Source organism: Dendronephthya gigantea, unplaced genomic scaffold, assembly GCF_004324835.1.
Source record: "Dendronephthya gigantea isolate DGI-Jeju-01 unplaced genomic scaffold, DenGig_1.0 000021F, whole genome shotgun sequence".
In the NCBI taxonomy this organism is placed as follows: domain Eukaryota; kingdom Metazoa; phylum Cnidaria; class Anthozoa; order Malacalcyonacea; family Nephtheidae; genus Dendronephthya; species Dendronephthya gigantea.
This window is the reverse complement of record NW_021163031.1, coordinates 533718-560961: the sequence shown is the minus strand read 5'-3', so window position 1 is coordinate 560961 and position 27244 is coordinate 533718. Positions and strand designations below refer to the sequence as shown.

The 27244-nt window shown below is 35.8% G+C and overlaps 5 protein-coding genes across 6 annotated transcripts; 2 read left to right on the top strand and 3 right to left on the bottom strand.

The window, feature by feature from the left end:
* Window positions 1–3273: 3273 nt before the first annotated feature.
* LOC114521819 (dynamin-1-like protein) lies at window positions 3274–12309 on the bottom strand. Its single transcript, XM_028542362.1, has 22 exons — window positions 12139–12309; window positions 11512–11569; window positions 11042–11208; window positions 10745–10816; window positions 10511–10597; window positions 10135–10297; window positions 9839–9919; window positions 9663–9730; window positions 8789–8893; window positions 8382–8495; window positions 8216–8307; window positions 7632–7752; window positions 7121–7267; window positions 6521–6616; window positions 6251–6352; window positions 5855–5899; window positions 5413–5598; window positions 4941–5013; window positions 4784–4835; window positions 4223–4304; window positions 3865–3942; window positions 3274–3752 (listed from the first exon to the last, which is right to left on the bottom strand). The coding sequence occupies exons 1-22, from the start codon at window positions 12238–12240 to the stop codon at window positions 3696–3698; spliced, it is 2148 nt and encodes a 715-aa protein (XP_028398163.1). The 5' UTR covers window positions 12241–12309; the 3' UTR covers window positions 3274–3695.
* Window positions 12310–12614: 305 nt separating this feature from the next.
* On the top strand, window positions 12615–15890 carry LOC114521750 (probable 28S rRNA (cytosine-C(5))-methyltransferase). Its single transcript, XM_028542286.1, has 11 exons — window positions 12615–12756; window positions 13156–13214; window positions 13297–13489; window positions 13607–13734; window positions 13895–14014; window positions 14110–14225; window positions 14307–14415; window positions 14497–14613; window positions 14682–14804; window positions 14899–15007; window positions 15095–15890. Exons 1-11 carry the CDS (start codon window positions 12615–12617, stop codon window positions 15619–15621), a joined length of 1743 nt encoding a protein of 580 aa, XP_028398087.1. The 3' UTR covers window positions 15622–15890.
* On the bottom strand, window positions 15835–20411 carry LOC114521753 (inhibitor of growth protein 4-like). Of its 2 annotated transcripts, XM_028542290.1 has the most exons (11): window positions 20308–20411; window positions 19448–19519; window positions 18759–19022; window positions 18557–18667; window positions 18300–18473; window positions 17927–18058; window positions 17284–17467; window positions 16957–17080; window positions 16577–16615; window positions 16075–16200; window positions 15835–16002 (listed from the first exon to the last, which is right to left on the bottom strand). In XM_028542290.1, the coding sequence occupies exons 1-10, from the start codon at window positions 20333–20335 to the stop codon at window positions 16087–16089; spliced, it is 1242 nt and encodes a 413-aa protein (XP_028398091.1). In that variant the 5' UTR covers window positions 20336–20411; the 3' UTR covers window positions 15835–16002; window positions 16075–16086. The 2 variants fall into 2 exon arrangements, with proteins under 2 accessions (XP_028398091.1, XP_028398090.1); XM_028542289.1 differs by having other exon boundaries at window positions 15835–16200.
* Window positions 20412–20455: 44 nt separating this feature from the next.
* Window positions 20456–23799, top strand: LOC114521752 (aminomethyltransferase, mitochondrial-like). The gene is made up of 8 exons (XM_028542288.1): window positions 20456–20672; window positions 21075–21452; window positions 21616–21694; window positions 21907–22052; window positions 22481–22667; window positions 23065–23181; window positions 23368–23406; window positions 23488–23799. The coding sequence occupies exons 1-8, from the start codon at window positions 20556–20558 to the stop codon at window positions 23673–23675; spliced, it is 1251 nt and encodes a 416-aa protein (XP_028398089.1). The 5' UTR covers window positions 20456–20555; the 3' UTR covers window positions 23676–23799.
* A 101-nt stretch (window positions 23800–23900) lies between these two features.
* Window positions 23901–27166, bottom strand: LOC114521751 (calcium-independent phospholipase A2-gamma-like). Its single transcript, XM_028542287.1, has 7 exons — window positions 26842–27166; window positions 26483–26665; window positions 25883–26149; window positions 25711–25768; window positions 25206–25397; window positions 24560–24758; window positions 23901–24282 (listed from the first exon to the last, which is right to left on the bottom strand). The coding sequence occupies exons 1-7, from the start codon at window positions 27111–27113 to the stop codon at window positions 24026–24028; spliced, it is 1428 nt and encodes a 475-aa protein (XP_028398088.1). The 5' UTR covers window positions 27114–27166; the 3' UTR covers window positions 23901–24025.
* Between the last annotated feature and the right edge of the window lie 78 nt (window positions 27167–27244).

The following is a 27244-nucleotide window of genomic DNA, read 5'->3' as shown; positions in this document are numbered from 1 at the left end:
TATGTGAGTGTAGTTATTATGCAATGTAATAATTAATATATCATGTAATATAGGAGGTATATTCTCTTCTTATAGAAACTTCATCAAGTCAGTTAAAATGATTAGATTACGTTTATTTCCTTCATGCTTGAGATTAACCGGAAAATCGAAATCCGAAAAATGAATACCAACAAGGGAAACAGAAGAATGAAAGTCTCGATTTAAATTTAAATATTGAAAGACTGAAGAATAATTTTTGATGCCATTGACGGACGGTCCTTCGAAACGGTCGCATTATAACAGGCTGAACAGAGAACTTATATAATCATATAAGTATACTCTGGTTTACCTTCGTATTGGTCTAAAATTAGACTAATACGAATTCGATATTTTCTCGTTGCGCGCGCGTCTGCCATGCTAATTACACGTTTTCTTACTTTCATTTCAACGCTTTAAAACCATCATGCATCTTCTGCAGCTGTTAAGTCGTTCACACGCAAGTGACAAAACTAGGGATGTTTCTTGGAGAAACATCGAAAACGCCCTCATAAGAGCTGTGAGAAATTTCCTGTTATCATGCATTGTCGAAAAGGGTGAAATGTCACTTGATCTGTGAACATACTAGGTTAGACCACCAGCAGGAATCAATCCATGCGCTGTGATGCACATGCAGAATAAACCATGCACTTACATTAATCATGCATTACTCTAATTAGTATACCTATAGTATGTACCTCAACCAGCTTCTGCTTGTACACCTGTCTCGTCGTCCATCATCTGATCCTGCGACGATCCTTTAACATCTGATGCAGCGACGATCCCTTATCATCTGATCCTGCAACGATCTTTCAATATCTGATCCTGCGACGATCCTTCATCATCTGATCACTTAACGTAGATACAAAAATAAGATATCGTTAATGTCCAAGGAGAAATGTCATTTATGTAGAAAGCATTCAAGATAAGCACTCAAAACCCGAATATAGACCTCCAACATCTCCTACGCCACTCGTCCAAGGCCTTCGCATCGCGCACGCGAATACAAAATGTCATGCACGTTTTGTAGGAAATATTCATGTTTTCTTCACGGTCCTGAGAAAATTGAAACACTCGACTATTATCTCCTAGAAATTTCTCATGCATTTTTAAGTTTTAGGCGCTCTGTCAACGATATTTTTGTTCCGGATTATTGTCGTTCAAGATGGAGAGACTACAAGTGATGGGGCCCCAGAATCACTTGTATTTACTCCGCATGCACTTGACACGACCAGGTTAACCCATTCAAAAACCGCAAGCCGAAAAGTTGAAAATCAAGGAGGTAAACAGAAGAGTGTTCCACATATCTCAGCCAAAAAAGCCAAATCCCATGCAATTTTATCATGCATATTTTCGCCGAAATCGAGTTTTGTATTTGCGTGCATAAATGTCCCAAGGCAGCTCCAACATCACTCAACTCCGATTCTTTCATTCTGAAAAAAGAAAACGCTGGTAAAACAAAACAACACGGGCATATGTGCATGAAGCCTAGTTAAAGTGACTTGCTTTCCGAGTATTTTTTGTTCTGCGGTAAAACTAACGACACGGGAAGCACAGGAATCCACTACAGCATGATAAGATACTTAATATGATAACTTGATAAGATAACAGACTGAAAATCAGTAATCAGCACATGTCACGTCCAGCATAAAAGTACATGCATACAAATACCAATATACCGGTCTTTCCCTCAGTCTTCTTTGCCAGGTCAAAACATAAGGCGCTGATGGACGAGTATCCATGATACGACAACCGTGTCCGAAAAACGCATTTCGCCCGCCAGGAAAGTTTCAGTCATTTCTTAGGAAAATTTCAGGATAAGGTCCCAAAAAGTTCGACTAAACTATATTCTAGTTTCGCCCACCGTATGCAAACGTGTTATTTCGAGTCTAAAATGCAAAATACACACGGTATATTAATACAACAATACCTATTATTCGTTGCGAGCAAGCGTTTGTGTTTCGCCTTCCCCATCTTTCGGCGCCGTAGTTCGTTCTGAAATGCAATAAGCAAGGAAAAGAAGAATCAAGTTAACAGCTTGCTTGCGTCGCATATTTTTAATCGAAATATACAAGATATAGCAGTGAAAATCGGCAATGTCCTTGCGGTGCAATCGCTAATGTCTTCGGCATGGTTTTTCAAATCCCCACGATCGAACGATAAATTAATTTGCAAAGCCGAAAGATCAAGCCGACAGATTCTTTCAACGAAACATTAACATGTACCTGAGCAAAGATTCCTTCAACTTTTCCCTACACTTCGATTGATGCTTCCTTTTTTGAGAAGACTGCCAACTATACCAAGTCTGATTTTCTTCTCAAGACTCAAATTCACCCACCTTTTATTACCTGAAAAACATTCCAACGGACACTGCATTTTATACAGCAATGACACTTAACAGAAAGGCCTGTTTTAAACGTCCCAATTCTCATGTGCTGAACGCATAAACAATAGATAATGAGGCATCTCAATTGCTTAACTATTGTTTATTATGTTTTGGGTTAAAACAATCCTAAAAGACTCATGTAAATGATGTAATTTCCCCGACCCAGTAGCGATCAATGGATTTTCATATTTTTCATCACGACCATGGTCATATTCGTCGGAATATGGCAAATACGACCATAGTCATATTCGCCGGAAAATGGCAAATACGACCATGGTTATATTCGCCGAAAAATGGCAAATACGACCATGGTCATATTCGCCGGAAAATGGCAAATACGACCATGGTCATATTCGCCGGAAAATGGCAAATACGACCCTGGTCTTATTCGCAGGAAAAAGGCAAATACGACCATTTTGTCATGTTTTGGACCGCGGTTGGTCAGTGGTAACTACCGTAAGGAACCAGTAGCGTCAATGTATTTTTTTTTGCTTCAAAAAGGTAGGGGACAAAGTTACTAAAATTGGATGAACACTTTCTCCAGAAATATAATATAGCTCATTGGTTATCACTGATCAATGGGAATTTGGATGCGAGACTCGCTCTGTGTCTTGGCATTGAACGTATATTCCAAGGAAACTATATTCCCCCTATCTAGCAGCCTAGCGGTTGTTGACAGACATTTCACATTAGCAACCATACTTTTTTCTATCACGCATGAGCTGAGAAGTAGAAATTATAACATCGAACTTCGCCTCATCAGCTATTTTTACAGTCTTGAGACAAATTCTATTGTTAGCATAAAGCTGTTAATGCAGACAAATTGCGTAGTATTTACGAAAATTTGACATTTCATTTGATACAAAACAAGAAAGTGTCTATATCGAGGATGCATCGATGGATGGCGAAGAATCACGATGATTTATTGGCTATTCCGGCTTAGCCTCTCTGTTAAGTGATAACAAACTGAGAGGAATAGTGAAGGCTGACCATAAGTGACCAGCACTAATTTGAAAGTAACCAATGCTATATTAATATATGTTCCAGTCAACACACATGAGATTTAAAACGCACTCGCTTTAAACGCTTGATGATGTTAATGGTATACGCTTTCGTAATTTTTAAAATGATATTTATATCTTAGAGTTTGACATAAAGTTAAATATCTCAGATTTTAATCCATGCAGTGATAGTAACAGAATCTTCGGCGTTCATCCCTATTTATCCCACATTGTATATTAAACTGCATGATGTTGATCACTCGCCGATCCAATTGTTACCACAGTTACCACAGTTACCACAGTTGCGAGTCACGAACTTCACCAATTATTTGCCCAGCTTTCTGCAGAGCCTAAATTGAAAAACATTTTACATTTTGTTGTTTTGTAAACCAAAACCTTATCGAATTTGCTGCATAACTTATACACACGTGAAATACTCTCGTAAAAAATACTTTGAAGTACCTTGAGCATTTCTGACGCTTCCTGTCTTCGTCTATGGATGTCGTCTGATTCTTCCAGCAACTGATTAAATTCCTCAGTCTTGTTGGAAGAAAAAAAATATACTTTAGCCAGAAAAAAGGAAGAAAAAATAATTTTGAAGGCTGCAGCGTTTTTGAATATAGCGAGACTGCAGATGGTGTTCAACGCTTCATCTTCTGAATTACTCTGTGTCGTTACCTCTGAATTACTCTGTCGTTTAACTTGAATTTCACTGTCCCGATTGTGCTACCAAATAGATTATTGCTACAGGGAAAATTGCCTGCCCAATATAGCGCCCAGTGAAAGCTTTCTATAGCCTCAATGAATGAATGATAGATACCTTATAAAGTTTTCCAACGAGTTCACTTTGTATTCTTTCTTTCACATAATTAACCAGGAAACACATGACTGCTTTTGGAATGCTATAAGGGAAATATACCAGAACTGTCTTTTTTGCAAATAAGAAAAGTTTAACTTAAACAACACAAATGAATATCATTGACAACGAAGTAAAACAACACGGTTATAATGAAGAACTTGTCTTACTTATCAATGCATGGTTAAAATTCATAACTTGAGGGTTATATAATGAAGAACATGGCTTACTTATCAATGCATGGGTAAAATTCATAACTTGAGGGTTATAATGAAGAACATGGCTTACTTATCAATGCATGGTTAAAATTCATAACTTGAGGGTTATATAATGAAGAACATGGCTTACTTATCAATGCATGGGTAAATTCATAACTTGAGGGTTATAATGAAGAACTTGTCTTACTTATCAATGCATGGTTAAAATTCATAACTTGAGGGTTATATAATGAAGAACATGGCTTACTTATCAATGCATGGGTAAAATTCATAACTTGAGGGTTATATAATGAAGAACATGGCTTACTTGTCTTGGATGTTCTTGCGAACAATGTTGAAGTAGGATTTAATAAGTTTCTCTGTTAAACAAAAAATTAAATTTCATATAGTAACAGTGACGTAATGCAACAAACAAAACCCCCAATTTTTTTAATAAAAGTTGGACTATATTTAATCATACTCACGGACTAACGCTGAATCCATTTGCTCGCGAGAGGACAATTCTCTTTGCAATTTATATTCCCTATTAATCATATTCTAAAAACAAATTGATTAAAAGAAAAAGTTTACATAACAATGTGAAACGGACATATAATTTAATTCCGCATGCACGCATGTAAGTATAGTAGTATATTACTTTATATATGCTACATATATTCATGATTTTATATCTAATATTGATGGTATAAGTTAGAAGACCGAAGTTTATAAATATATTTAACAAGCCCATCTGTCCATGCGTATAGGCAAGAAATGTTCAATTGAATAAAAAACAAAATTGCAAATACAGGAGTAAAAAATACTGAAGTTAGACCTAATTTTAGGCAATGCAATGGTCACTCGGACAAAAATCATTGCATATAAACAGTGACATTGTTTTATCGACTGGGGGATATCCAGAATTCTAACCGGGAAAGCTGAAAATCTCTCAGTTACCTCAGTTGTAGCAGACACGGAAGATCCATCGACCTGACTCGTTGCTTGAACGCTACTTTTCGTCTCCCGTTTCAATCCAGGGACCCAGGACATAAATCCTGAAGACAGTTGTTCTGACGAGTTTTGGTTCATGGAAGAAGACGTTGTCGAAACTTCACCTTCGGTTCTCGTTGCTGCTCTCTGTTCCTATTTATGAGAAAAAAATTTGTCATGTTGAATTATCTTCGAGCTGTTTGTTTTTTCATACAACATGCAGTTTTCCTTCAACTTTCAGGACTGTTTTTCTTGGCGTTAGTCAGGAAAGTCAAGAAGTAACAAAATAAGTAAAGTGATTCCATTTCCCATAAAGAAAAACAGGGACGATCAATGTTTCATCCGGCACTTTTCTCTACCAGTAAATTCGTCCAAGAAGGAAAGATTTCAGGTGTAGCTACATACTCACCTCATTTGATGCTAATTTGTGTCTGTGTCGTGACGATGCTTGCTCCTAAAGAACATTAAATTCATTCTCTTCCATTTGGTTGTAGTTGTCACAGCTGAAGACACCGAACTGATCGATGTATAGCATAGATTGTTTATATATTCTTCAGCAACTACCTCCTCTACAGGCGTTTCATGATATTGCGAGCGGGCGGGAAAATTAGGGAACGATTGGGGCGGGAAAATTAGGGAACGATCGGCGCGGGCAGCATTAGAAATGCGGTCCCTAATTTTCCCGCCCGCTTGCAGTATTATGAAACGCCTGTAGAGAAGGTAACTCTTCAGCAAAGAGTAATAACAATAAAATACGCAAAACGCGCGATGGATAGATATATAGTAAGTATGTTATTTCACATACTAATTCATGTTTGACAATATCAGAAACAACAGCGGCACCGTCTGTGAAATCTGGATGGTTAGTATTGATATATGCCAACTCAATCTGTACCAAATTTTCCACCTGTTAAAACAAATATAGATAACAATGAAAACTATTTATAATTAATGCTTCTAATGAAAGGTTCATTCTATCTGGAAATACGACATTTTTACGCATGAACAAGCATTTCAGCAAATGAAATATTCAGATAACATTCCCTCCTCCTCGCTTCAATATTTCTCGACTTACCATGTCATTTGTTGGTTTAAGCCTCTTGTAAAGCACATCAGAAACCACTTCAACTATTCGGTTGTGTAAAGCTGGAAATCTTTGAATTTCCAGCACCTGGACAAGAAATACACAAAGCTAAGTTATTTCGAAAAATGGGAATTTCTAACTGAGCATATTTCACTAACTAAACGTGCTAAATTTAAACAGGATTTCTTTAAACGAGCAGCGAATTTCAGTGGCGAATTAAGCGTTATTCAAAATAAATTACATCTGTAAATTGAAATTTTAAAGAAGCTTTTTGAAATAATTTCGTTGGTAGATTTGAACCGTCTTTAATAGTCTTTAGAAATTCATAACCAATAGTAATGCCAGGAAATTTTCAGAGTACCACTAACACTGGATCCTCCACCGGCGAATTGCTGCCTGCATTTCGCCAATGTTTAAACTTATCGAAGAAAATGCCAGGCGACATTTCAATATTTTTTTATATTTATAATAATTTTAACAAGCTTGTTATTTCAAAACCATGGATGTGTAACAATGATGCATTTACTTATTAATATGAAGTAAATCAAGTAAATAAGAAAAATTGGTGCAGGAATGATCAAGTATGCTTACGTGAGCGAAGGAATGTTGAATGATTCGTTGCATTTCCTCGTGAACGAGTTCCACGCACCGCAATCCTGGATCCTCGAGGCGACGTATTTGTCGTTTAACAAGAAGTTCAAAAGATATCTCAGGAATAAACAACGCTGGACGTGGGCCCTAGCAATCATAGAGAAGAAACAGCACATTAAAACATCCATAGATAAAATATTCATCTTCACAGTAAAAGCTAAATTTCTACATGCATGGTTTGCTCAAATCTGTTTAACTTATAAAAATAAAACAAGATATGATGGTATATAGGTATGTAGCTTGTCCTATGAAAAAGATGCAAGACTAGAGTGTAGCAGTAAAACGTTTGTACTTTGAAAATCATGTGGGATAGTGTACGAAACAGAGTATTGTATAGCACAAAGCTTTTAGTTTGTCCAATAAAATCAAAATACAAAGTATCACATCGCCGGTCAGCTATTAGCCAGCGTTACCACAAGATAAAAAGCTATATTTGGTTGAGAAAACCTACCGTAGCATTTCTTATTGCAGTAAGTATATCTCGGGTAGAGAGACCACCAAGAGCATCCATATTTTGCAAAGTTTTGCCAAATATATCATGAAATATGTAACATATCCTGGCGCCACCACACCTACGATGATAAAAAAATGTGAAATATGAAAAAAGATAAACCACACCAAAGACTATTCTTTACAGAAGGTGTTTTTAAAAAATAATGATTGGGCGAACAAAATTGGTTGTTCAACTTTTTCTCTGCAAAGTTTCACACTAGCATTATTTAAAAATCATTCCAGTCTTTACCATTGTTACAATGATATTGAATAAGCTGTATTATAATCTCGTCTCCAGGCTCGTCCTGCATTTATACAAAAGTGCCATAAACCTAAAACTGCCTAAGCTTTTCTGAACCAACGTTGTATTTACATAAATTTTACCATTTCGTGCGCTTTTGTGCAGTAATAAAATTTCCTTAGAATGATTTCCCAGCTCGCCTTTGTGGTGAGTGGTGCACAGTTATGTAAAAGCTAGACCATTAGGCAATGATATATAGGGATATACTGTCCTTATATCCTTTATCTAATTCAATAACTTACAATTCAGAAACTTCAATTTCCTTCGCGCTACCCTCGATAATGGAGCAGTAGGTTGACGCGAATTTCGTGACCAACTGAAGCAACGTTGGACCCTGACGAGGAAGTAATCAATATTTTATTACGATAATAATCCAGTGTTTCATAAGAAACTGCTACAAGAAACTACCTTGTCAACAACAGGTTCTCCATAAGAAGCCAATAATTGTTGATATTGTGAGATCATCATGTTGACTCGCGATTTTAGCTCAGGAAGACAGTTCCTAATGTGATGCATTAGCAGCTAAAAAATGGATAAAAATGATCTCACTCTTTCTCACTGTTTCATATTTATTGAGCTCATGAGAATAACGCTATCTTTTAAGATACGACACGTCAAAATGAGGGAAGAATGAAATAAAATAAAAAGGAAGAGAAAAAAGATGCATCCATTGTTTTGTATTCCCTGAACCAATGTTATTTCTACAAAATTTCCATTACCCAAAACAAAAGACTTATTTGCAGGCTATATATTAACAGAAGGATATAAATAACTGAGCAAACATGATAAAGAGAGTTTATTTGTGGTTGACTTACCTTATTCAATGATCTAGCTAAAAATTTAGTTCCATTTTTCGCTGAAAGGGCTGGATAATGTTGTTGAAAGAAGTGGTGTTCATCTTCTAAAGCTTCTGCAATTGTCTAAATGCCAAGGATTTATTTACTTCAATCTTTAATACAAAGCCAGATTATTCATTAACTGATCAATGCTATTTTTTTCAGTGCAGGGCTGTTTAACTGCCCAAATTCAGAATTAGCACTACATCTGCCAGCAGTCTGGTAACTTCTGTTTTGGATAGCTGACACTTTATTTAGTATATATATATATATAAGTTGCGTTAATTAGCAATTACAGACTACGTCATCACCGCATGATATGTAATTTGAATATTAGTTGAGCGAACAGGCGAAGTAAAGTCGCACCTAAGGCAAGCAAGTGAAGCGATCGTTTTAGAAGTTCGAGCGTTAGGAGATCCACCCTTCAGGTACTATTTTATAGTCTTATAGTTCCGTGAACAGTTTTAGTATTATTTTGTTAATTTAGTTAGCTTTATAGTCGATTTTAACGAACATTTAATTATTACATTATCTTTGTTATTGTAAAATATGATTGGAATGTGCATGCTATATCTTTGTAAATTTATGATTTTAGAATTAAATTAAAAGGAAATCTCCTTGCTTCTCGCAGTTTTGTCACCCTGGCATGTGTCCTTACCAACTTCAATGTCTGATGTTAATCTACACAAGCTGTTTGGCATCACCCTTACAGCTCTACTATGCAATGAAAAAACATAAACTAATTCCATCAGCAGTTTTCCACTACCAAAAAATCTACTGGATTATTTACAGTAAAATGTTCAGTCCTGCACCATCATGGGATCTTAATTTACTAAGGCAAAATTTAACATACCTTCCTATTATTAATATCCAATTGACTCCTATTAACAACACCTATTATTCCTAGTTTAACTGGAACAACTAGACAACAACAAAAGAGTTCATATATAAAAAAATGTCTCTGTATTAACAGATGCTATTTGTGGTACAGATATGTACATGCAAACTTTTGAATTCACTTTAAAATACCTCTTCCATATAAAATATCTAATGCGTCAGTTCCTGGATCCATGAGGTCAAGTTTAGTACATACGGCTATAGTACGGTTACCTGGAAATATTTCAGAACAGCCATAACTACATTGACCTATATTATGTTTTGATAGGTGTATTTAATAGTTCGGAAAGCATACATAGGGTCTACTAAGGGATGGTCATTAGATAGCTTGAAACAGTAAGACATAGCAATAATCTGATTATTATCCACATGTAGCCTCACTTTGAAATGTCATATGTTAGTTAAATATTTATACAGTCAACAATTACCATCAGGGTCAACTTCCTTTGCAATCTTAATAGATTCTGAAGTTGCCATATCAGTGTTGGCAGGTGTGACTGCCAGGATGATGCTGTTAGGATTACGAATGTACTGCAGAACAAGATTTCTCATTTGATTTTCAATATCTAAAGGTTGATCCCCCACTGGAACCTTTAACAGAATATAATTTGTTTAGTCAATATACTTGCTGGGAATTATTATTTTGGATACACGACAAAGGCAATTAAGCTGTGTTTTAGCCTCAAATAATCCACACAATAAGATTGACTCCACAAAAAATAGTCTCAGATGTCAGACAGGTTATGATAAATTTGACTAATATGAATAAGAAATAAAGATTGGCGAGGCATTGGTGGACTATACCTTTGTTATTCCAGGAAGATCAACTAGTGTTAAATTAACTACTTTTGGTGAGTAAATTCTGAGTATGATTGGTTCACTTGATATTCCCTAAACATGGAAAAAAAACACAAGATTTATATTTTAGGCCTTTTCCGTTTCATAGGATTAACAAAAGCATTTTATTCTGAGTAATTTCTTTTTGCTGTATCTCAGTTAAAACAATTATATATTTAAAAAAATAAAGTCAGGCTATACCTTATTATGACCAGTCAATCTTTCTGTTTCTCTTTCTATTTCATCTCTGATTTCATAAAAGTCTGCAAATTTCTAAGAGAACAGTTTAAATAATAAATACATCACCAGTACAAAACAACATAGAAATCTAAAAAAGGATTTTGGTTGGACCATGTTATTAAAATTAACCTAATTTTGCCATAAATTTGACTTTGATGTTACTATGAACGCAATTTACTTCACTAAAACTCTGTATAAATAGTGTCAATTGAAGAAAATGTCTACTTTATATCCATATCTACTTTAAATATCTCTCACCTTGTCTTTTATGTGAGAAAACTTGCCCCATTCCTCTGGTTCAGTTTCTTCAAACTCATGTGACTCATCACCACTGCCATCACTCTCACTTTTCTTGTTTTTCTTCCAGAGTGAAGGTGAATATACAAGTTGCAATATCAATGGCCTTCTTGTTACAATACCTGGACCTAATGTTTGGTTTATAATTCGTTACATTAGATAATATACAGCTGCCTTTCACCTAGGGCAATGGCTGTAATGCTGAAAAAATTAGTACAGTTCAACAACATGGTTTCATAAACATGCATCAATCTCCACCTTGGCAAATGATCTTGTTACAATTTAGTACAGTACCTAATGAACTCAAAACTCAAATTAATTCAATATTCCTACACCTCTTGACCCAGTTTTATAGGGGTGTGCACCTTTGTGCACTACCACACTATACAATCCACTATTGCTTTAAATATATGATTACACCACATTATCACCTCTAGGTAAGAAGTCTCTTCCAACAATGCTTTCTAATACCGAGCTTTTCCCGCTGCTCTGAAAACAGAAATAAATTGCAGTGTCAGCCTTTTACTGTACGTAAAACGTCTATTAGCTACACTGATTGTCTTTCAATTCAATAATTTTTTATTATCTGAATTCATTAATTTTGGGGAGACATGGAGAATGGACATAAAATTTTGTAGCTGATTGCCCATAACTTGATGACCCCATGTCTTGAAAATTAATAAAGAGATGTTAATTTCATGTTAAAATATTTACTATGACGATTAAAAATTGTTGACACTCAGCTTAGTTATAGCTTCTTTACTACAATTAAAATTCATCTATTATCAAAAATTTATAGATTCATTCATTTCGTTGGATTGCATGCGAGTACAAGTTCAAAAGTGACTTAATAAATTTTAGGGATGAAAATGAAAGTTTAAAAAAAATATTACAAATATTATTCTCTTTCACACCTTTTCTTTATTAATGGATGATGGAATTTATACAGTCAATTAAATGAAATAAAGTTAACTGCATTTCATACATATTTCAAGATACATTCTGTGACTAATCTGTACATACATGAAAATATAAACAATATAATTTTGAGCCTTTACCTGTGTTCCAACGACGACTATTTGCGGCAATTGTACAGCTTCAGTGCCTACGGTATTAAATACATCCTGAAGTTTATTAATAACAGGAATCAACTGCTCCATTATAGTAAATTTTAGAAAAGAAGAAACATTTCATTCAGAAATACAAAGTTCACAATCAACTGATTTCGATTTGTTGTCAAAAATATACGCTTAATATGCATACCGCAAAAAATGTCAGGATAAACACCCGATTGGCAAAGCTTTGCAGCGTAATCCTAAAGGAATCCTAAAAAGTAAGTTACAGGAACAGGTGTTAATGACAATAAGTAAATATAATATGTGTTGAAAATATTACTCAAATTTGAGTTTATGCAAAATAAATGAGCAATGAAGAAACAAATGGAAAGAAAAGGTAAGAAATCTTGAAACATAAAAGGAAACCTTTGCAATTGATCGGCAATGTGGAAGCACGCCGCCATTTTTGTTGATTCAACATGGCGGAAATTTATTTGACAGCCGCTAAGATTGTTGAGAAAATTTTGCTGAAAAAAGGGACTCCGAAATCATTGGTTATTGAAAATAGTAGTATAAAGAATAAGAAGAAACTATACGCCTTAGTTTGTGAGGCAATTAAATGTAAGAACCGTAATAGAAGCAAGAATTATAGAATTTTTAGACAGGACAGAGGATCCAAGGAGCGAGAGCAGTTTCATATCCTTATTATTGGAACGCCAGCGTTCATTCATTATCCATGTTTTCACAATAACAATGTAAAGACGATGAGAATGAATAAAATTCTTCACCTCAGTCCATTTTCAAGGCGTAGCACAGCTTCAAAGACACATTGCTGATTGCTTTCTAATGTCACTATATGGCAGTAATGCGCGATTTATAATTATGTATTATCATCGCCTATCACCTCATTTTTTTCTATAATCATCAGTAGAACTTCATCCATATCCAGTAATCCTGTACTAAAATTTAGTTTATACTAATTAGTGTAAATACTGAAATTGAGTGCTTGATTGTTTTTAGATAAATCTGTGTCGGATAAACTATTGGAAGCAACAAAACTTCTATCAATGGAAAAACAGGTGAACATGTGACTGCATGGGAAAGAAAGAAAAAATGAAAAAAGTAAAAATATAATTTGAAGAAATATTATTCTTTGCGTAGTTAAAATACTCCATGGCGCTGGTTCTTGTATACGATTTTCTGTTCGGTCGAGGTCTTCAAGTTGGTGGCCAATTAAAACAGGTTATAAACAGGAATAAAACTAGTTTACAAGCTGCTCTCGCTAGAATGAAGGTCAAAGCGAAGGTTGTAAACAATGAAGAACTGTTACCGAAGAATGTCCAACAACAGCAAGGTCAGTGTCGATGTTAGAGTTCGTTTATTTTTCCTTCCATTCTCTGATCTCATTCTACGATCTTTTAAAATAATTAACAATCATGAGTACGTTGACTTCTCAAATTGCGTTTTGCAGAAATGCAGATTCCGCGTTATGTTCGAGTAAATACTATCAAAACCTCAATCGATGATGTCGTTACATGGTTTTCTCAAAATGGTTTCAGTTTTGCAGGAAGTAACAAAGACGAATTTGATTCAGCTCAGGTAGGTCAGTGGAATTGACAGCCGAATATTGTAGCAAATTTAAATTAACCAGCTTTTTTGGCAGAAGAAATTTTGGTTGGAATTTTAGAAATCATGTTACGAACTGTGCTAGACTGTTGTTTTTTTACCTATTGTAAAAGCGCCGCCTCGGCTTTTTCAGATGGCAAAACAGAGTTTTTCAGTTGATGAACATATTTCCAATCTCTTGGTATTCCCGTCCGGAACGGATCTACACAACAATGATCTTTATAAAGAAGGCAAGATTATTTTACAAGACAAAGTAAGCATTACAATACGCCATGTAAAAAGTCAGTAAACTTCGGACAGATAACAAATAAAGGTATGAAATATTGAATAAGTGTTATATTGCTGTAGGCAAGTTGTTTTCCAGCGTTTGTGCTCAGTCCACCAGCAGGGAGTCTCGTTATCGACGCTTGTGCCGCGCCAGGGAATAAAACAAGCCATTTGGCCGCTATCATGGGTAACAAAGGGTTAGTGTGATTATGCTGTGGTTTGTCACTTGTGCTAGATTCGATTTATTATTAATCCAATGTCTGTATGAATACATTTAGCAAGATTTTCGCGTTTGATATTTCTGATAAAAGAATTTCAACAATGAAAAAATTACTTGAACGAACTGGTGAAAATATTGTCGAGACAAAACACGAAGACTTTTTAAAGGTTTGACGACAGATCTTCATATTGTCTGATACTCTATATTGGAATCTTTTTCATTGACTAATCAGATATACATCTTATCAGGTAGACCCGAATGATCTTGCGTACACGAATGCCCAATATATCCTCGTAGATCCTTCATGTTCTGGCTCTGGTATGATAAACCGACTGGATTATGCGACTTGCAGTAGTGACAATATGGTAATCATCAATATCATCGCCGAGTTTGTTAGAGCTAAGTGAAAAAGATTACTTTCATATATTTATAGGATGCGGAGGAAAAGAAAAGAATCTATTCACTGGGACAGTTTCAAGTGAAAGTCTTAAGTCATGCTCTGAGTTTCCCTAATGTAATGAAAGTTGTATATTCAACATGTTCACTTCATAACATGGTAGGTACTAACCATTCTTTCTCTGCTGTCGTTAGCATGAAGTCTTAGTCAAAAACGATGTCCAATAGACAATTTGTTACTATATAATAATTAGGAAAATGAAGAAGTGGTCAAGTCCGTTATCGAAAAATTTCACGAGAAGTTTGAATTGAAGATGGCCTTGCCTGGTTGGCAACACAGAGGACGTTCCCTGTTTCCTGAAGGTAGTCAAAATGCTCATTACTCTATAGCAAGTTGTTAGGGTTGTTTTTTTGTTACGAGGTTTTCAGCCATTCTGAATTTTCTGTTAGCATCAAGATGTGTCCGGGCCTCTCCTACAGAAGGACATACGAGTGGGTTCTTTCTTGCTCTGTTTCAAGCAAGAAATGCAAAAGAAAATTTTAAAAGAATGGAGATGCAAAAGGAGATTGAAAGCGACGAAATGAAGATAAGTTTCCAAAAGAAAAATGAAACTGTCCAAGCCATGGAGCAAATAAACGATTATTGTAAAAGAAACGAGCGAAGGAGGCGAATTAAACGAAAACCTTCAGGCACCATCATTGCTGAGAAACTTTCAGGAGAAAAAGAACTGAATGGTGAAATAGATACGAACAGTACAGCAAACGCAACAAAACGAAGACGTGTTTGTACGACAAAAAATATTGCAAAAATAGGCCAAGAAATAGTAGAAAAGAAACAAACAAATATGAAATATAAATATCGAAGAACACGTGTTAAAACGACGGGCATAAACAGAAAATGTTCCGACAAAGAATTCGAAAAAAGAATGAAGACACTAATTCAAAGAAGGCGAAAAAAGTGCAGCAAAGGACATTAAGAATAGTGACTTTTAGGTTGTAGTGATAATTGTAGTAGTGGCTACACTGAATTGTCGTAAATCACGAAATATCAAACTTAAGAGAATAGAGGTGTACTACAATAAAAGGACGAAAGAAAAGACTTCAGCAAGTTTCGCTAAATTTGAACGTATAGTCAAACGGGCAGGTTAATGGAGTCATTGGAAAATCTCAGGCAGACTATGTGCTATGCCTATTTATTAACATTCGTACCAACTCTTTTATATTTAATGTACACAGTATATATAGTTTATATTTATAAATAAATTGTTCAGTTATCGACCTGCAATTGAATACACTCTGACCAGCCAGAGTTTTTTTTACCATTCTACGAGATCTTGAATCAGTCCATGGACCTCAAACTAAATGTTAATAGGTAATGTTCTAGAAACCTTGCATCCAGGAAATATTACAATTCTACGACGAGCGGATACCTTCAAAAGTTCCTAACATCTTCGTTTCTTCTTAGACATAATTGCGATACATTTTGGACAAAACCATTTTCCCTTTGGAGGGTCTGTAATTCCAACACATCCGTAGTGGAACCACTCGATAGAACACTGTCAAAACACAAGATTTGGCACAAATGATACATATTATTAATAGTATTCATGCAAGTTAGAGAAAAAAATAAACATGCATGGTTTAGTTAGCAAAAAGCTCCAATGCTAGGGTTTCCACAATTGAAAGGAAATTCCTTTAATACCTCGCGAGGGAGGGAGGGATCTGTGTTAATAGGATATATTATGCAGTCTTTTCAAAAGTTCTTTGTTTATTGCTTTTGTCATAACTATTCCTCTACGAAGCCGCAGTCGTATGCAAATAATTTGTGGAAACCCTGCGGCGAATGCAGACGAGCACAAAAGCAAAAATGGCAGGTTATGTATTTTTAACGATCGGCTTAGTTTTTCAACAGCACAGAAGAGAAATACTCACATTCGGATTATCGCAACCAACCATTTCTCCATAGGACACCTATACCGAGGAACGGGACAATTTAGTTTGACTTTAAAAGATTTACAACCAAAAGCAAGCTGCAGGGAATAAGGGCAGAAAACTTTTCTTTCTTTATCTTTTCAAACCTTCTTTGCAGTCACATTTTATAAAACTTGTTTTAAACCATTGATTGAAAAGATCAGTTATATACGTGGTTGTGGATTAACTGGATTTCGAACGTTTCAACACGGTTTGTGCAGGCAAGCTGAATTCATTGACCCAGGATTATGTGAATGCTAGTGGTCAAACTACTCCGGGAACGACAAAACGCCAAAATGAGAAATGTCGATTACTAAGCAATATTATAAATACAGACTTACCTGATTACACAGACAATATCGTGGTTCATTTGGATCATAAACCCAGTCAACAGCTTGAGATATCACTTCAGTTTGCAAGGGACCTGGATCGATCATTGGTAAAGGAGCTTCGGACGTCTTTTGTCTAAAATATTTACAAGCAAACGTTTTAAAAACGTGGATAATCATTATGAATGAAGCAGGTCGTGTTTTTGACGGCCGTTTTGGAAGTTAGGAACTAGGAATATTTCACACGTGAAAAGATCGTGCTTTTGGGTGATACCAGTTAAGATAATATTCAATTGTTATTCGTGGATAATGACACAATAAATAGAAGAATAAACGTACTTTTTCCTCGCATGTTGTTTGTTAGATGAAGTATTTGACATGGCTGGGTTAAGGTCCATGTGGCCCATTGATGCCATAGTTGAGGACGTCGGTGCATAATTAACATTCATTCCAGCGGCAGAGCTGGCGTACGGGTTACTACTGAGTTGTGGGGTAACAGCCAGCGATGTGTTCACTGGTAACCCTGGGGAGAGGATATAGGCGGATAAGATTGTTTACGCAGGGTCGTTTGCGAATTATTCTAATTCTATTTAAAATACCCTAACTTTGTTAATTCATCTGGACACACACCTGGGGCCGGTTGTTCGAAAGGCGTTTAGCTTAAACGGTGGATAAGTTCAAACTGGAAAACAAAATCATCTATTTACTGAACAACTGAGCTGAAATATTTCGATTTAAACAGTTTAATTGTGAATATAAGTACATATTAAATGTATAAGATGCAGGTTCAGTCATTTACAACATTTATATGAGAGTATCTTTATACTTTGACTTATCCACCGTTTAAGCTAAAAGCCTTTCAAACAACCGACCCCTGACGTCCCAGAAACGTAATCCTTTGTTTATCCACAAGGGCTATTTGTCAAATTATTGTTGAGCCTGAAGTTTACTGGCGAAATTTAAACAACATATATGTGAGCACCTGAATATTCTGATTTAATAGTTGGGGTGTAACTTTTCATGTTTCCAGTATTTCTGCCTGCCACTTGATATGAAGATTGAGGATCAGGTAAAGATGATGAACCTGTCGTATTTGAACCAGCGCCAACAGTCCCTAAAAGATACGAGGCCTTAAGAATTCAGGAAATGAATCACACTATTGCGCTCTGACGTAGTGTGAGGGCAAAGAATGCTTCTGATTGGCCAATCAGAAACATGCTTTATACGCACAATACATTACAGAGCAGACTCGTTACAAAGCAGACTTCTCACTAGCGCGGGTCCAGTATAAGTACAATTTGGTTGTATTACGTTTCCATCATTTCATTTGTATGAGAACAAAAAACAAAACGAACCTATATGATACTGCATTGTTTGCGATGATGGTAATGAGATTTTGGGTTCCATTGAAAGATAAGGATTCAGAGGAAACGAAGTGTAGTCAGTTAGACTGACGGTTGACACAGGGACAGATATATCTCCATTGGGTATGTCTTCAGTAAATATATCCATAGAGGTCGCTTTCCGTTCTGAAAGGGTTGAAACATTTAACTTTATCTAAAATTATATAAAATTAATATAAATCATCAACTGAAGTGATATCATTGCTTACTATGCGAGTGGGCTGAGGGAGGAATGATATTCCGGGCTGAGGGTTGAATGGGTTGGAGAGTGCTAACTGGTGGTGTAGCAGGACCTTGTACTTCATCTAGTAATAATGAACCTATTATGAAAAGAAAGATACACTCAGGATTTTAACAAAAAAAATGATGCAAAATTGAGAAAAAAAAGCCGAAGTAAGGAATATTCCCTACGTTGTTCTAAAATTTCCGTGATTCCCGCATTATCAGCTTCAAGTTCCATTTTAAACTTGGACAGTTCTTGATCTAATTTACGCAAATGTCGATCAACTAAATCATAAATTTGCGTTGCAATATTAACTTTTTCTTCTGCATCTTCTACAGCTTTTGAATATTCCTGTTTTAGATTCTTATAATTCTCCTCCTTCCATTCCTCCGTGGCCGTTGCTCCGTTGGAAAGAAATTCCTTAACTCTTGAATCTAAGTCGTCAATTGCGTCTGTGAATTTATTAAACACAGGGTTATAAAGACAGGGGTAACCAAAGTGTTTTATTGGGCAAATTGCTTTTGTCTTTTATGTTTAGAAAGTTTAAAATTGGGTGTAGTTGACAGATGTGGTGTACATGTGGTCTATGGGTGTGGCTGGTAGGTTTACCTTTTAAGCGTGGTTGATACATTTGCTTTTTGGGTGTGGTTGATACATTTGCTTTTTGGGTGTGGCTGATAAATGTGGTTCAGTATGGTTTATGAATTTGGTTTTTACGTATGGTTGGTTGATGGATTTGGTCTTTTGGTGTGATTGATGAATGTTGCTTCAGGCATCAGTAATGGTGTGGTTTTTCAGTGTTGTTAATACATGTGCATATTATCATGTGGCAATTGCATTCAAGCTTTCTTAGATAAAAACGTTTAATCAATCTTACTTTGAACTTGAAGGTCCATTTCTCTCATTTCTGTGAACCGTTCCCTCAGATCAGTTGGCAACTGTTCTATCACTAAAGTTCATTTAAATCTTTTTAATATACACTAATATGTCCTGATATGATGCTGAAGTACTGCAAACACTTTAATTACCCCCCACATTCAAACAATTCAAATGGATCATCAACTGCATGAAATTGTGCTTAGTAGGAAATATATGCAATTTTGCATGATTTGCTTGTTCATAAACAATAGTTCTCAAACAGCATTTAGGCTGACCCCACTCAAATTACTGATTGTAACTTCACCAGTTGATCTGGCTTGGGTCTACCCTAGGATAGAAGGATGTAACTTAAGGTTTCTTTAGCCTTTAAAAAACACGTAAGTCAGTAGAGAGATGGAATAGTCCACAACTGCATTGTGGGTAATCATATATCATTTTACCATCAAATTTCACATTTTATTATATTACCTCAATCAGCATAACATTAATTTTTATATTTTATTCAAAAGTAAGTCAATTTTTACCCTATAACAAAAATAACTATTTATCCAATTATATAAATTTATATATCCAATTATTTTTGGAAATCTAAAACAATTATGTATAAACAGCTCTGCAAAAATGTAGCCCAAATTTTTGCAAAAAAGAAAAGTATACAAAAAGTGAACAAATTATATTCCAATTATATAACCAAATATGCGCAAATTGTGTAACAAATAAGTTCGTTTTCAACAAACAAAATGGCGGACATCAACAAAATACAACATTATAAAATTTGTTATAAGACCTTAATTATTTCAATAATTTCAAACATAGGCACATGCAATAAGCAACGGCCTAAAATATGCGTATACTCACGCTCAAGATAATCTTCTAAATAATGCATAATATTGCAAAAACGTTGGCCTATTTTCGTTTCTTGTTTATGCTGAATGGGACGCCATCTTGATTTTGGCGAGACTCCGCTGGGGTGATGACTGTGGATTCAAAACTTTCCATGAATCATTTTAATAAAAGTTGAAGAATATTTACATTTTCTGCATTAAATTTTCCACAAAAACAGAAGACGATCGCTTAATTCTGAGCGAAGTTAGTAGGATTGAGATATGAAGCTTCTTCTAGCCCCGTTTACACGATCTTTTTGCAACAATAAAACACGATTTGGGCAAGTGTTTCGTAGTGTGTCACCCCGTCTTTGCGCAGGTTATGCGAATAATGCAAAGGTTTGTTCTTATTTAATATATTTTATTAATAATTGCCTCTGTTGGTTTGATTTTCTGATAAAATAAGCATATATGAAGCTATAAAACTACCTCGAGACTAAGATATTATGCACTGCATTGACGTAGTCATTCGTAAGGTCTAATGAATAAACAAGACTGAAAAGTCTTATTTATTTACGTGGCTAAACGTATAATTTTACCAGAAACGACAGAACAGGTCCATTGTACATTTCATGTAAACTGTACTCCATAAAAAGATGAAAATTTTGCAACACCATGCCATGCTGTGAATACGATGGTATGAGTGATGGGGTTTGTGACTTGCAAGTCAGTCATGTGAAACCAATTTACAATATATATAAATGAAAATATAGACCTTAATTTCTTGTATCATTCTTGCAGGATGATTTGAAGAAAACTGTCTTGTTTGATTTTCACATTGACCAAGGTGCAAAGATGGTACCATTCTGTGGTTGGTCAATGCCAGTTCAATATAAAGATGGTGTTCTTAATTCACACCATCACACAAGAACGCACGCATCCATATTTGATGTCTCACACATGTTACAGTTCAAGTTACATGGCAAAGATCGTGTTAAATGTCTTGAGAGTTTAGTTGTAGCCGACATTGAAGGTCTTAATGAGAATCAGGGAATGTTATCTGTGTTTACTAATGAGGAAGGAGGGATAAAGGATGATTTGATAATTAATAAGTTGCCAAATGAACTTTATGTGGTTTCTAATGCTGGATGTGCTGATAAAATCACACAACTTATGAAGGTTAGCTTAAAAATGTTTTTACATACTTTCTTTTGTCAGCTTAGTGACAAATCATTTTAGATGTACTGGTGTGTGTATTATATATTTTAAGTTCAAACAGGCCATGAATAGGTTGAATGCAACTGGTTCATAGTGTAAGTCTAATTTGATGTAATATTTGAAGGAGAAATGTGCAGCTGTGAAAGGAAAGATGGATGTGACACTAGAAATACTGGATTACAGATCTTTAATTGCACTCCAAGGTATCACTGAAAATAATCACAAGTTAAACCTATTTGATAAACTGACTGTTGTCTCTAAAAATGTCTGGTCAAAACTCTTGTAAAATGTTTCTTAGCAATTCAGAACTGAGATATCTTTTTTTGCTAATTGGCTCCTGCAAAAATAGAGCTTATCTAGTTGATATGGGTATTGTCTATTTTGAAACTGTAGTTCATGCCTAAATTTTGCCCAGGTCCTGAAGCAGTCAAGGCTCTCCAAGAAGGAGTGAAGGAGAATCTTCATGATTTGTATTTTATGAATGGTTTAACTACAAATGTGTTTGATATTCCTGGTGTCCGTGTCACAAGATGTGGGTATACTGGGGAAGATGGATTTGAGGTAATAATTGCTAACTCCTGATTGCTATTAGATCACATAATCATGGTCAAATGCTCTGAATCACAAGATCAACAGGGGCTGGTTGTATCACAGTTGTATGAAGGCTGGATAGCCCTATCCACTGGATTGTGATTTTTTTAACCATTCTAAAAATGCTTGAAAAGCGATAAAATTTGATCTTCGGAACCAACAATTATTAAAGAGGAACCTTGATTTGGGAATTAAGATTTAATCAAAATTATAGCAAACAACCGGCAATTTTACAGCAATTGAAAAAATCACTATCCAGTGGATAGCGCAATCCAGCCTTAGTACAACTGGCCCCAGATATATAAAACAAACCACAAACAAGTCATTATATATTGTGAACTACAAATCTTTGATATAATATTCTAGTGTTTGATGTATTGTTTTTATCTTTTCTGCAGCTATCAGTCCAAAATACAGAGGTTGAAAAATTGTGCAAAATATTGTTGGGCAGTAAAATAGTGGATGTTCGTATGGCAGGGCTGGCTCCCAGGGATAGTTTAAGATTAGAGGCAGGCTTATGTCTTTATGGCAATGATATTGATGAAACTACAACACCAGTGGAGGCATCATTACTGTGGACAATTGGTAAGAATTACATGTAATAATGTGACCCCCTTGAACTTTTATTATCCTCCCTTATACACAGGCAACAATTGGCTGAATGAATGAATACTTACAGTGCTAAATAAGTGGTTCATGATATGTATGAATTACAAATTATAGCAAGGAGTTACCTCAAAGGTAACCTGAAACCACAGTACTGGACCCGTTATGCATTGAATTGTATTATTTCAAACACTTCACCCTTTGGCATTACCAAGATTGAACTTAATGTTAAAAATAGTTTTTGATGCTGTAATTATAAATTTGATATATGTAGCTTTATAGTGTTTTAAACAAAGCATTCAATGCATTTAAACGTCTTTCTCAATTTTGCATATTAATCTTTACCTGAGTCAGAAAAATCTCGATGTTTTCTCAGGAAAAAGACGACGGGCAAACGCGGATTTCCCAGGCGCTAATATTATCCTAAAACAGATCTCTGAAAAACCTTCACGAAAGAGAGTTGGTATCGTATCTACTGGACCGCCGGCAAGGGGTAAGAAAGTTTCACCAAGGCTCAGTACATTTTAACTAACTTTCGCGTATAAAGACTGCCAAAACTATTCTATATAATATATTCGTATTAAGATCCATCTCGCTATTGTAATTTTTACAGTTGCTATAAATTAATAACTAAAATGATCCACAATTACTGAGACTGAATGTATATTTCCTGTTTTAGCGGGAGCTACGATCTTAGACTCTGATGGAAATGAAATAGGTACACGCGCTTTGACGATTTCCGTTTTTTCAGCTTTTATATTTTTAAAATTTTAATACGATATTTTCATTCATCCTCCAGGTAAAATAACCAGTGGCTGTCCTTCACCATGTTTACCAAAGCAAAATATTGCTATGGGTTATGTTCAAAAGAAACATGCAAAGAATGGAACAGCTTTGCAGCTGCAAGTTCATAAAAAATTGATCCCAGCCACCGTCACTAAAATGCCGTTTGTTGCTACGAAGTATTACTTGCCAGCGAAGTCCTGAACTTTGTATTTATATAATTTAGTCCATAGTCTCAGTTCTAGGGAATGTTTTATAGGACTCTTGTTCAAGCTGTTTTTCACATATCAGTCAAAATAAACAAACGAATATCCATGGTGGGTGAATGGAGAGGTCAGGGTGCTGACTCAGATTTAGGGTGTGTTTAAGTTCACATCAACCTCTGTCACTCTTACCGTCGTACTTCATATAAATATTTCATGATGTATTTTGTACAGTACCTCAAAATGTATTTTAATAAAATTTTGTGATCATCAACATTTTGTTCGCACGTATTTCTTTTTTTTCTTCTGTGATGCAAAACGTCTTAGGTCGTATAGGTCAAGCGAAACGTCTCATGTGACCTCTGGAAGAAGATATTTATCATTTAGCTTTTCCCTCCAATGCTGTAATAACGTTTTATCCAAAGAAATTGCCCGACACGTCGCCTGAATCTTTCCTTGTTTCTTGTCCAAGTAATGCACAGTATCAGCGACTAGTTTATCCAAGTTTTCTTCCTCAGCCTCATCCAAAGGAATGTCTGTTTTCAAAGGTGGGTTGAATCGAAAGTAGGCGTTCTTTGGTAGAAGATCTTCAAGTATTGTATGGACAGCTAAAACGAGAGCATCGCATAGTCAGACACATTCTTTTGGCAATAGTTGTGTTGGCAATGTTGTAACTATGGTTTAACAAAAAGCATCGTTGGATTAGAGACTCAGAAAGGTTTGTCAACTTGCAACAAGCCACGATAAGTATCTAACTACTGTGATCGAGTTTGTGATTCGTTTTTTGTAACAACAGTGAACAGTGTTTATGCATAATTCGTTCCTTTGAAAATCAATTTCTATAGTTCATTGATTTTATTCACTAACCAGCACGAGAACGTTTACCTTCCGTATCAGTTGCACTTGCAACAACTTTAAGTAACTTCTCACGAAGACTACTAAATGTTGAGTTGATTCGTCGTGATGGACTATGATAGATCCCAGTCCCCAGAGAAACGACGCACTGTATTGGAGTCGAAGGCCAAATTAGTTTTGCTTCGTGAATTGCCAGAGCACAAGGACTGTTCGTTAGTAGACCGCCATCCTTTGTGAAAGTAAATAAAGGTACTAAATTTTACCACGAGCTTAATGCCAGTACACTAAATAAATCCCGTGTTTCACCCTGCAGTATGTAAGTCAGGTTTTATTATTCGTCCAGTGGTAATCAGTTCCTGGAGAGTGCCCCTTTCGGGAACGGTACAAACGAATAAGATTTTCTTCACATTTTTTCATTCACTAGTTTTTCTGTTCCTGTGTATTTCAGATCATGATTTCAGATCAAGTATGGAATTTTTCACGGAACGCATGATAATTTCCGTGAAATAAAAATGTTTTCTAAAAAGACGAGTGCGTATTTTTATGTTTCCTTTGATGGACCCTACCCGTAAAAACAAATGTCCGAAAGCTGACATGACCTGAATTTGAACAAGTTTTGTCGTCGGAAAAAGCTTTGGTCAGTAAGAAACCTTGTTTACCAACTGCAGTATTTTACCTGATGTATGTCTCGTCCCAGTTTAAACTCTTCAAAATATCCAGGTGCAGCAGCCGAAGCCCTCAGAGCTTCCCATAGTTTATGAGTGCAGCTGCCTGGATAGTGAGATTTCAGTTCGTGTCGATGACGATAATTGCGGAACACGTAAGGACGAAGAATGGACTGATTAACAATCGTTGAGACGGCTAAAACCTGACAAAAAACAATATGGATTATCCTTGTGACATCGATAGGAGCAAAGTCCAGATTTGACTTCCACTTCAGATGTCTTTCGCGGATCTTTTAGTTTTTCTCTCATGATTGGTTGATCTGACAGGATCGTCGAATTTGATTGGCTCATGCTTCCCCAGAGGTAACGTACGGTATTGGTAGTCAAATCTGAAGCTCGTCAGCATCAACGGATGTCATTGTGATAACGTCAAAATAATCAATGTGAAGTTAAACACTCTTATTCGACATTTACCAGTTGGTTTGAAAAAAAACGACAGCAAAATATTCACGATACCTTAGGTGTCCTCATATCAGCTGCGGTGTCCACAAGTCTCACCTCTCCAAGTGCCTCTCTGCATTTTAAAATACATACTGTGGATCATCGTGGGATAAATCCAAGGGCTACATTTGGGTTGTGATGTTACAGAAGGAAGAAATACTCAATGCTACAATTCAACAAATCTTACCTGAGAATATTTTCAAACTTCAACGTATCGTAATATGCATGGTTAAAAAACAGTTTCCCAGTTCCAATCAATGTGTTGACAGAAAATATCTCTTGAGCGAGTTGTCTGTACAACTGGGTGCATTCGTCAAGATTTGTTTTCTTCAAACCGATGAGAAAAGCAAGGATCGCACCTGTACTTGAGCCACAAATCAGATCAAACATTTCATGGATCTCCTTCTGTGTTAGTTCTTGAATTCTTTTCAGAACTTCAATGGGAATGATACCTCTGATTAAACAACACAATGTAAAGTTTAACAGAATAATTCATTAAATGAACCACTATCATGAGATAATTATCGTATGAACTATTATATCAGAGCATGGTTAACCGTGATCAGAGATACTAATCATTGTGCATTGTTAGACTGTAATGTTCAATGATAGTTGTATTTGTGCATCAGATAATGGTCAAACAACATCAAAATAATATTTTATTTGTTAGTAATGCTATTCTAAACACGGCCATACCAATCATTATCAGGCCCGTTTCTTTCCCACGTCAGCTTTTCATGGGCCAATCGAATGCAAATAAACGTAAAAAGACAGGTCTTAGTTTTACCTTGACCCTCCTCCATCAATGCTCAAAATCTTTATCCCTTCTCCTCTGACAGGAACAGTCCAGCCCAGCAGGACCAGGCCCTTGCGAGCCTCACCCTGGATATCTTTATCAGTTGACTCATAACAGTGCTGTAGAATTCTGGTCACACCAGACCTTCGAGCGAGACTTCTCGCTGAGGGGTACCTGAAAGTATGAACCTACTGGATTGGATATACGTTGTTCAAAGTCAGTCTTAAGGCTAAAAATAAGATATTTGGAATCATTCAATTCTTTGCTATTGAATTCAGTATACCTGGTAGCGAAATTATACCAGTACAGTACTACAGAAACAATCTGTACACGATTTTTAATGAAAGTACCTCAATAAATGTTCGTTCAGTTCTTCAAGCCTGATAAGTCGTGAGTTGTCATTCTTCGCATTCTCAAGCACCTCGAGAAGTTTCGATGTTCGGTTCTGTACAGTTGCTACAGTCTGCAAAGTTCGATGTCTTGGTAAAAAGTCAACGCGGCTTCTTGACTCAAAATTCAGTAAAAATTCACAGCGGTATACGTTTTTATAATGATTGAGGTGTTGGCAATTAAATAATGTAGTTTTTGGAAGCCTGTGGAAGTTAGATCGCATTAAAAGCATGCCCAAAACATGATGACAAATGTTCGGTTCAAATGCTCCTTTGTTCCGCCATCTTGGTTTCTGTGCACAGCCGCTGGACAGCTTATTATGACGTCATCAACAGGTTGTTCTTGTTTGCTGCCGATGACTTC

Excerpts from the sequence above, each read along its gene's own strand:
- LOC114521819 (XM_028542362.1), bottom strand. The coding sequence starts at position 12,240 with ATGGAGCAGTTGATTCCTGTTATTAATAAACTTCAGGATGTATTTAAT. Across the intron at positions 8,308-8,381 it reads GAGAACCTGTTGTTGACAAG|GGTCCAACGTTGCTTCAGTT; the intron begins GTAGTTTCTTGT and ends CTTCCTCGTCAG. Across the intron at positions 5,900-6,250 it reads ATATTGTCAAACATGAATTA|GAGCAAGCATCGTCACGACA; the intron begins GTATGTGAAATA and ends AATGTTCTTTAG.
- LOC114521753 (XM_028542289.1), bottom strand. The coding sequence starts at position 20,335 with ATGCATTATTTAGAAGATTATCTTGAGC. Across the intron at positions 19,023-19,447 it reads AATGGACCTTCAAGTTCAAA|ACGCAATTGACGACTTAGAT; the intron begins GTAAGATTGATT and ends ATAAATTCACAG. Across the intron at positions 17,468-17,926 it reads TATTAAATCAGAATATTCAG|GGTTACCAGTGAACACATCG; the intron begins GTGCTCACATAT and ends TCCTCTCCCCAG.
- LOC114521752 (XM_028542288.1), top strand. The coding sequence starts at position 20,556 with ATGAAGCTTCTTCTAGCCCCGTTTACACGATCTTTTTGCAACAATAAA. Across the intron at positions 20,673-21,074 it reads GTTATGCGAATAATGCAAAG|GATGATTTGAAGAAAACTGT; the intron begins GTTTGTTCTTAT and ends TCATTCTTGCAG. Across the intron at positions 21,695-21,906 it reads ATCTTTAATTGCACTCCAAG|GTCCTGAAGCAGTCAAGGCT; the intron begins GTATCACTGAAA and ends AATTTTGCCCAG.
- LOC114521750 (XM_028542286.1), top strand. The coding sequence starts at position 12,615 with ATGGCGGAAATTTATTTGACAGCCGCTAAGATTGTTGAGAAAATTTTG. Across the intron at positions 12,757-13,155 it reads AGTTTGTGAGGCAATTAAAT|ATAAATCTGTGTCGGATAAA; the intron begins GTAAGAACCGTA and ends GATTGTTTTTAG. Across the intron at positions 14,416-14,496 it reads AACACGAAGACTTTTTAAAG|GTAGACCCGAATGATCTTGC; the intron begins GTTTGACGACAG and ends ACATCTTATCAG.
- LOC114521751 (XM_028542287.1), bottom strand. The coding sequence starts at position 27,113 with ATGCTTTTAATGCGATCTAACTTCCACAGGCTTCCAAAAACTACATTA. Across the intron at positions 26,666-26,841 it reads CTGAACGAACATTTATTGAG|GTACCCCTCAGCGAGAAGTC; the intron begins GTACTTTCATTA and ends TCATACTTTCAG. Across the intron at positions 24,283-24,559 it reads AAGTGCAACTGATACGGAAG|CTGTCCATACAATACTTGAA; the intron begins GTAAACGTTCTC and ends CTCTCGTTTTAG.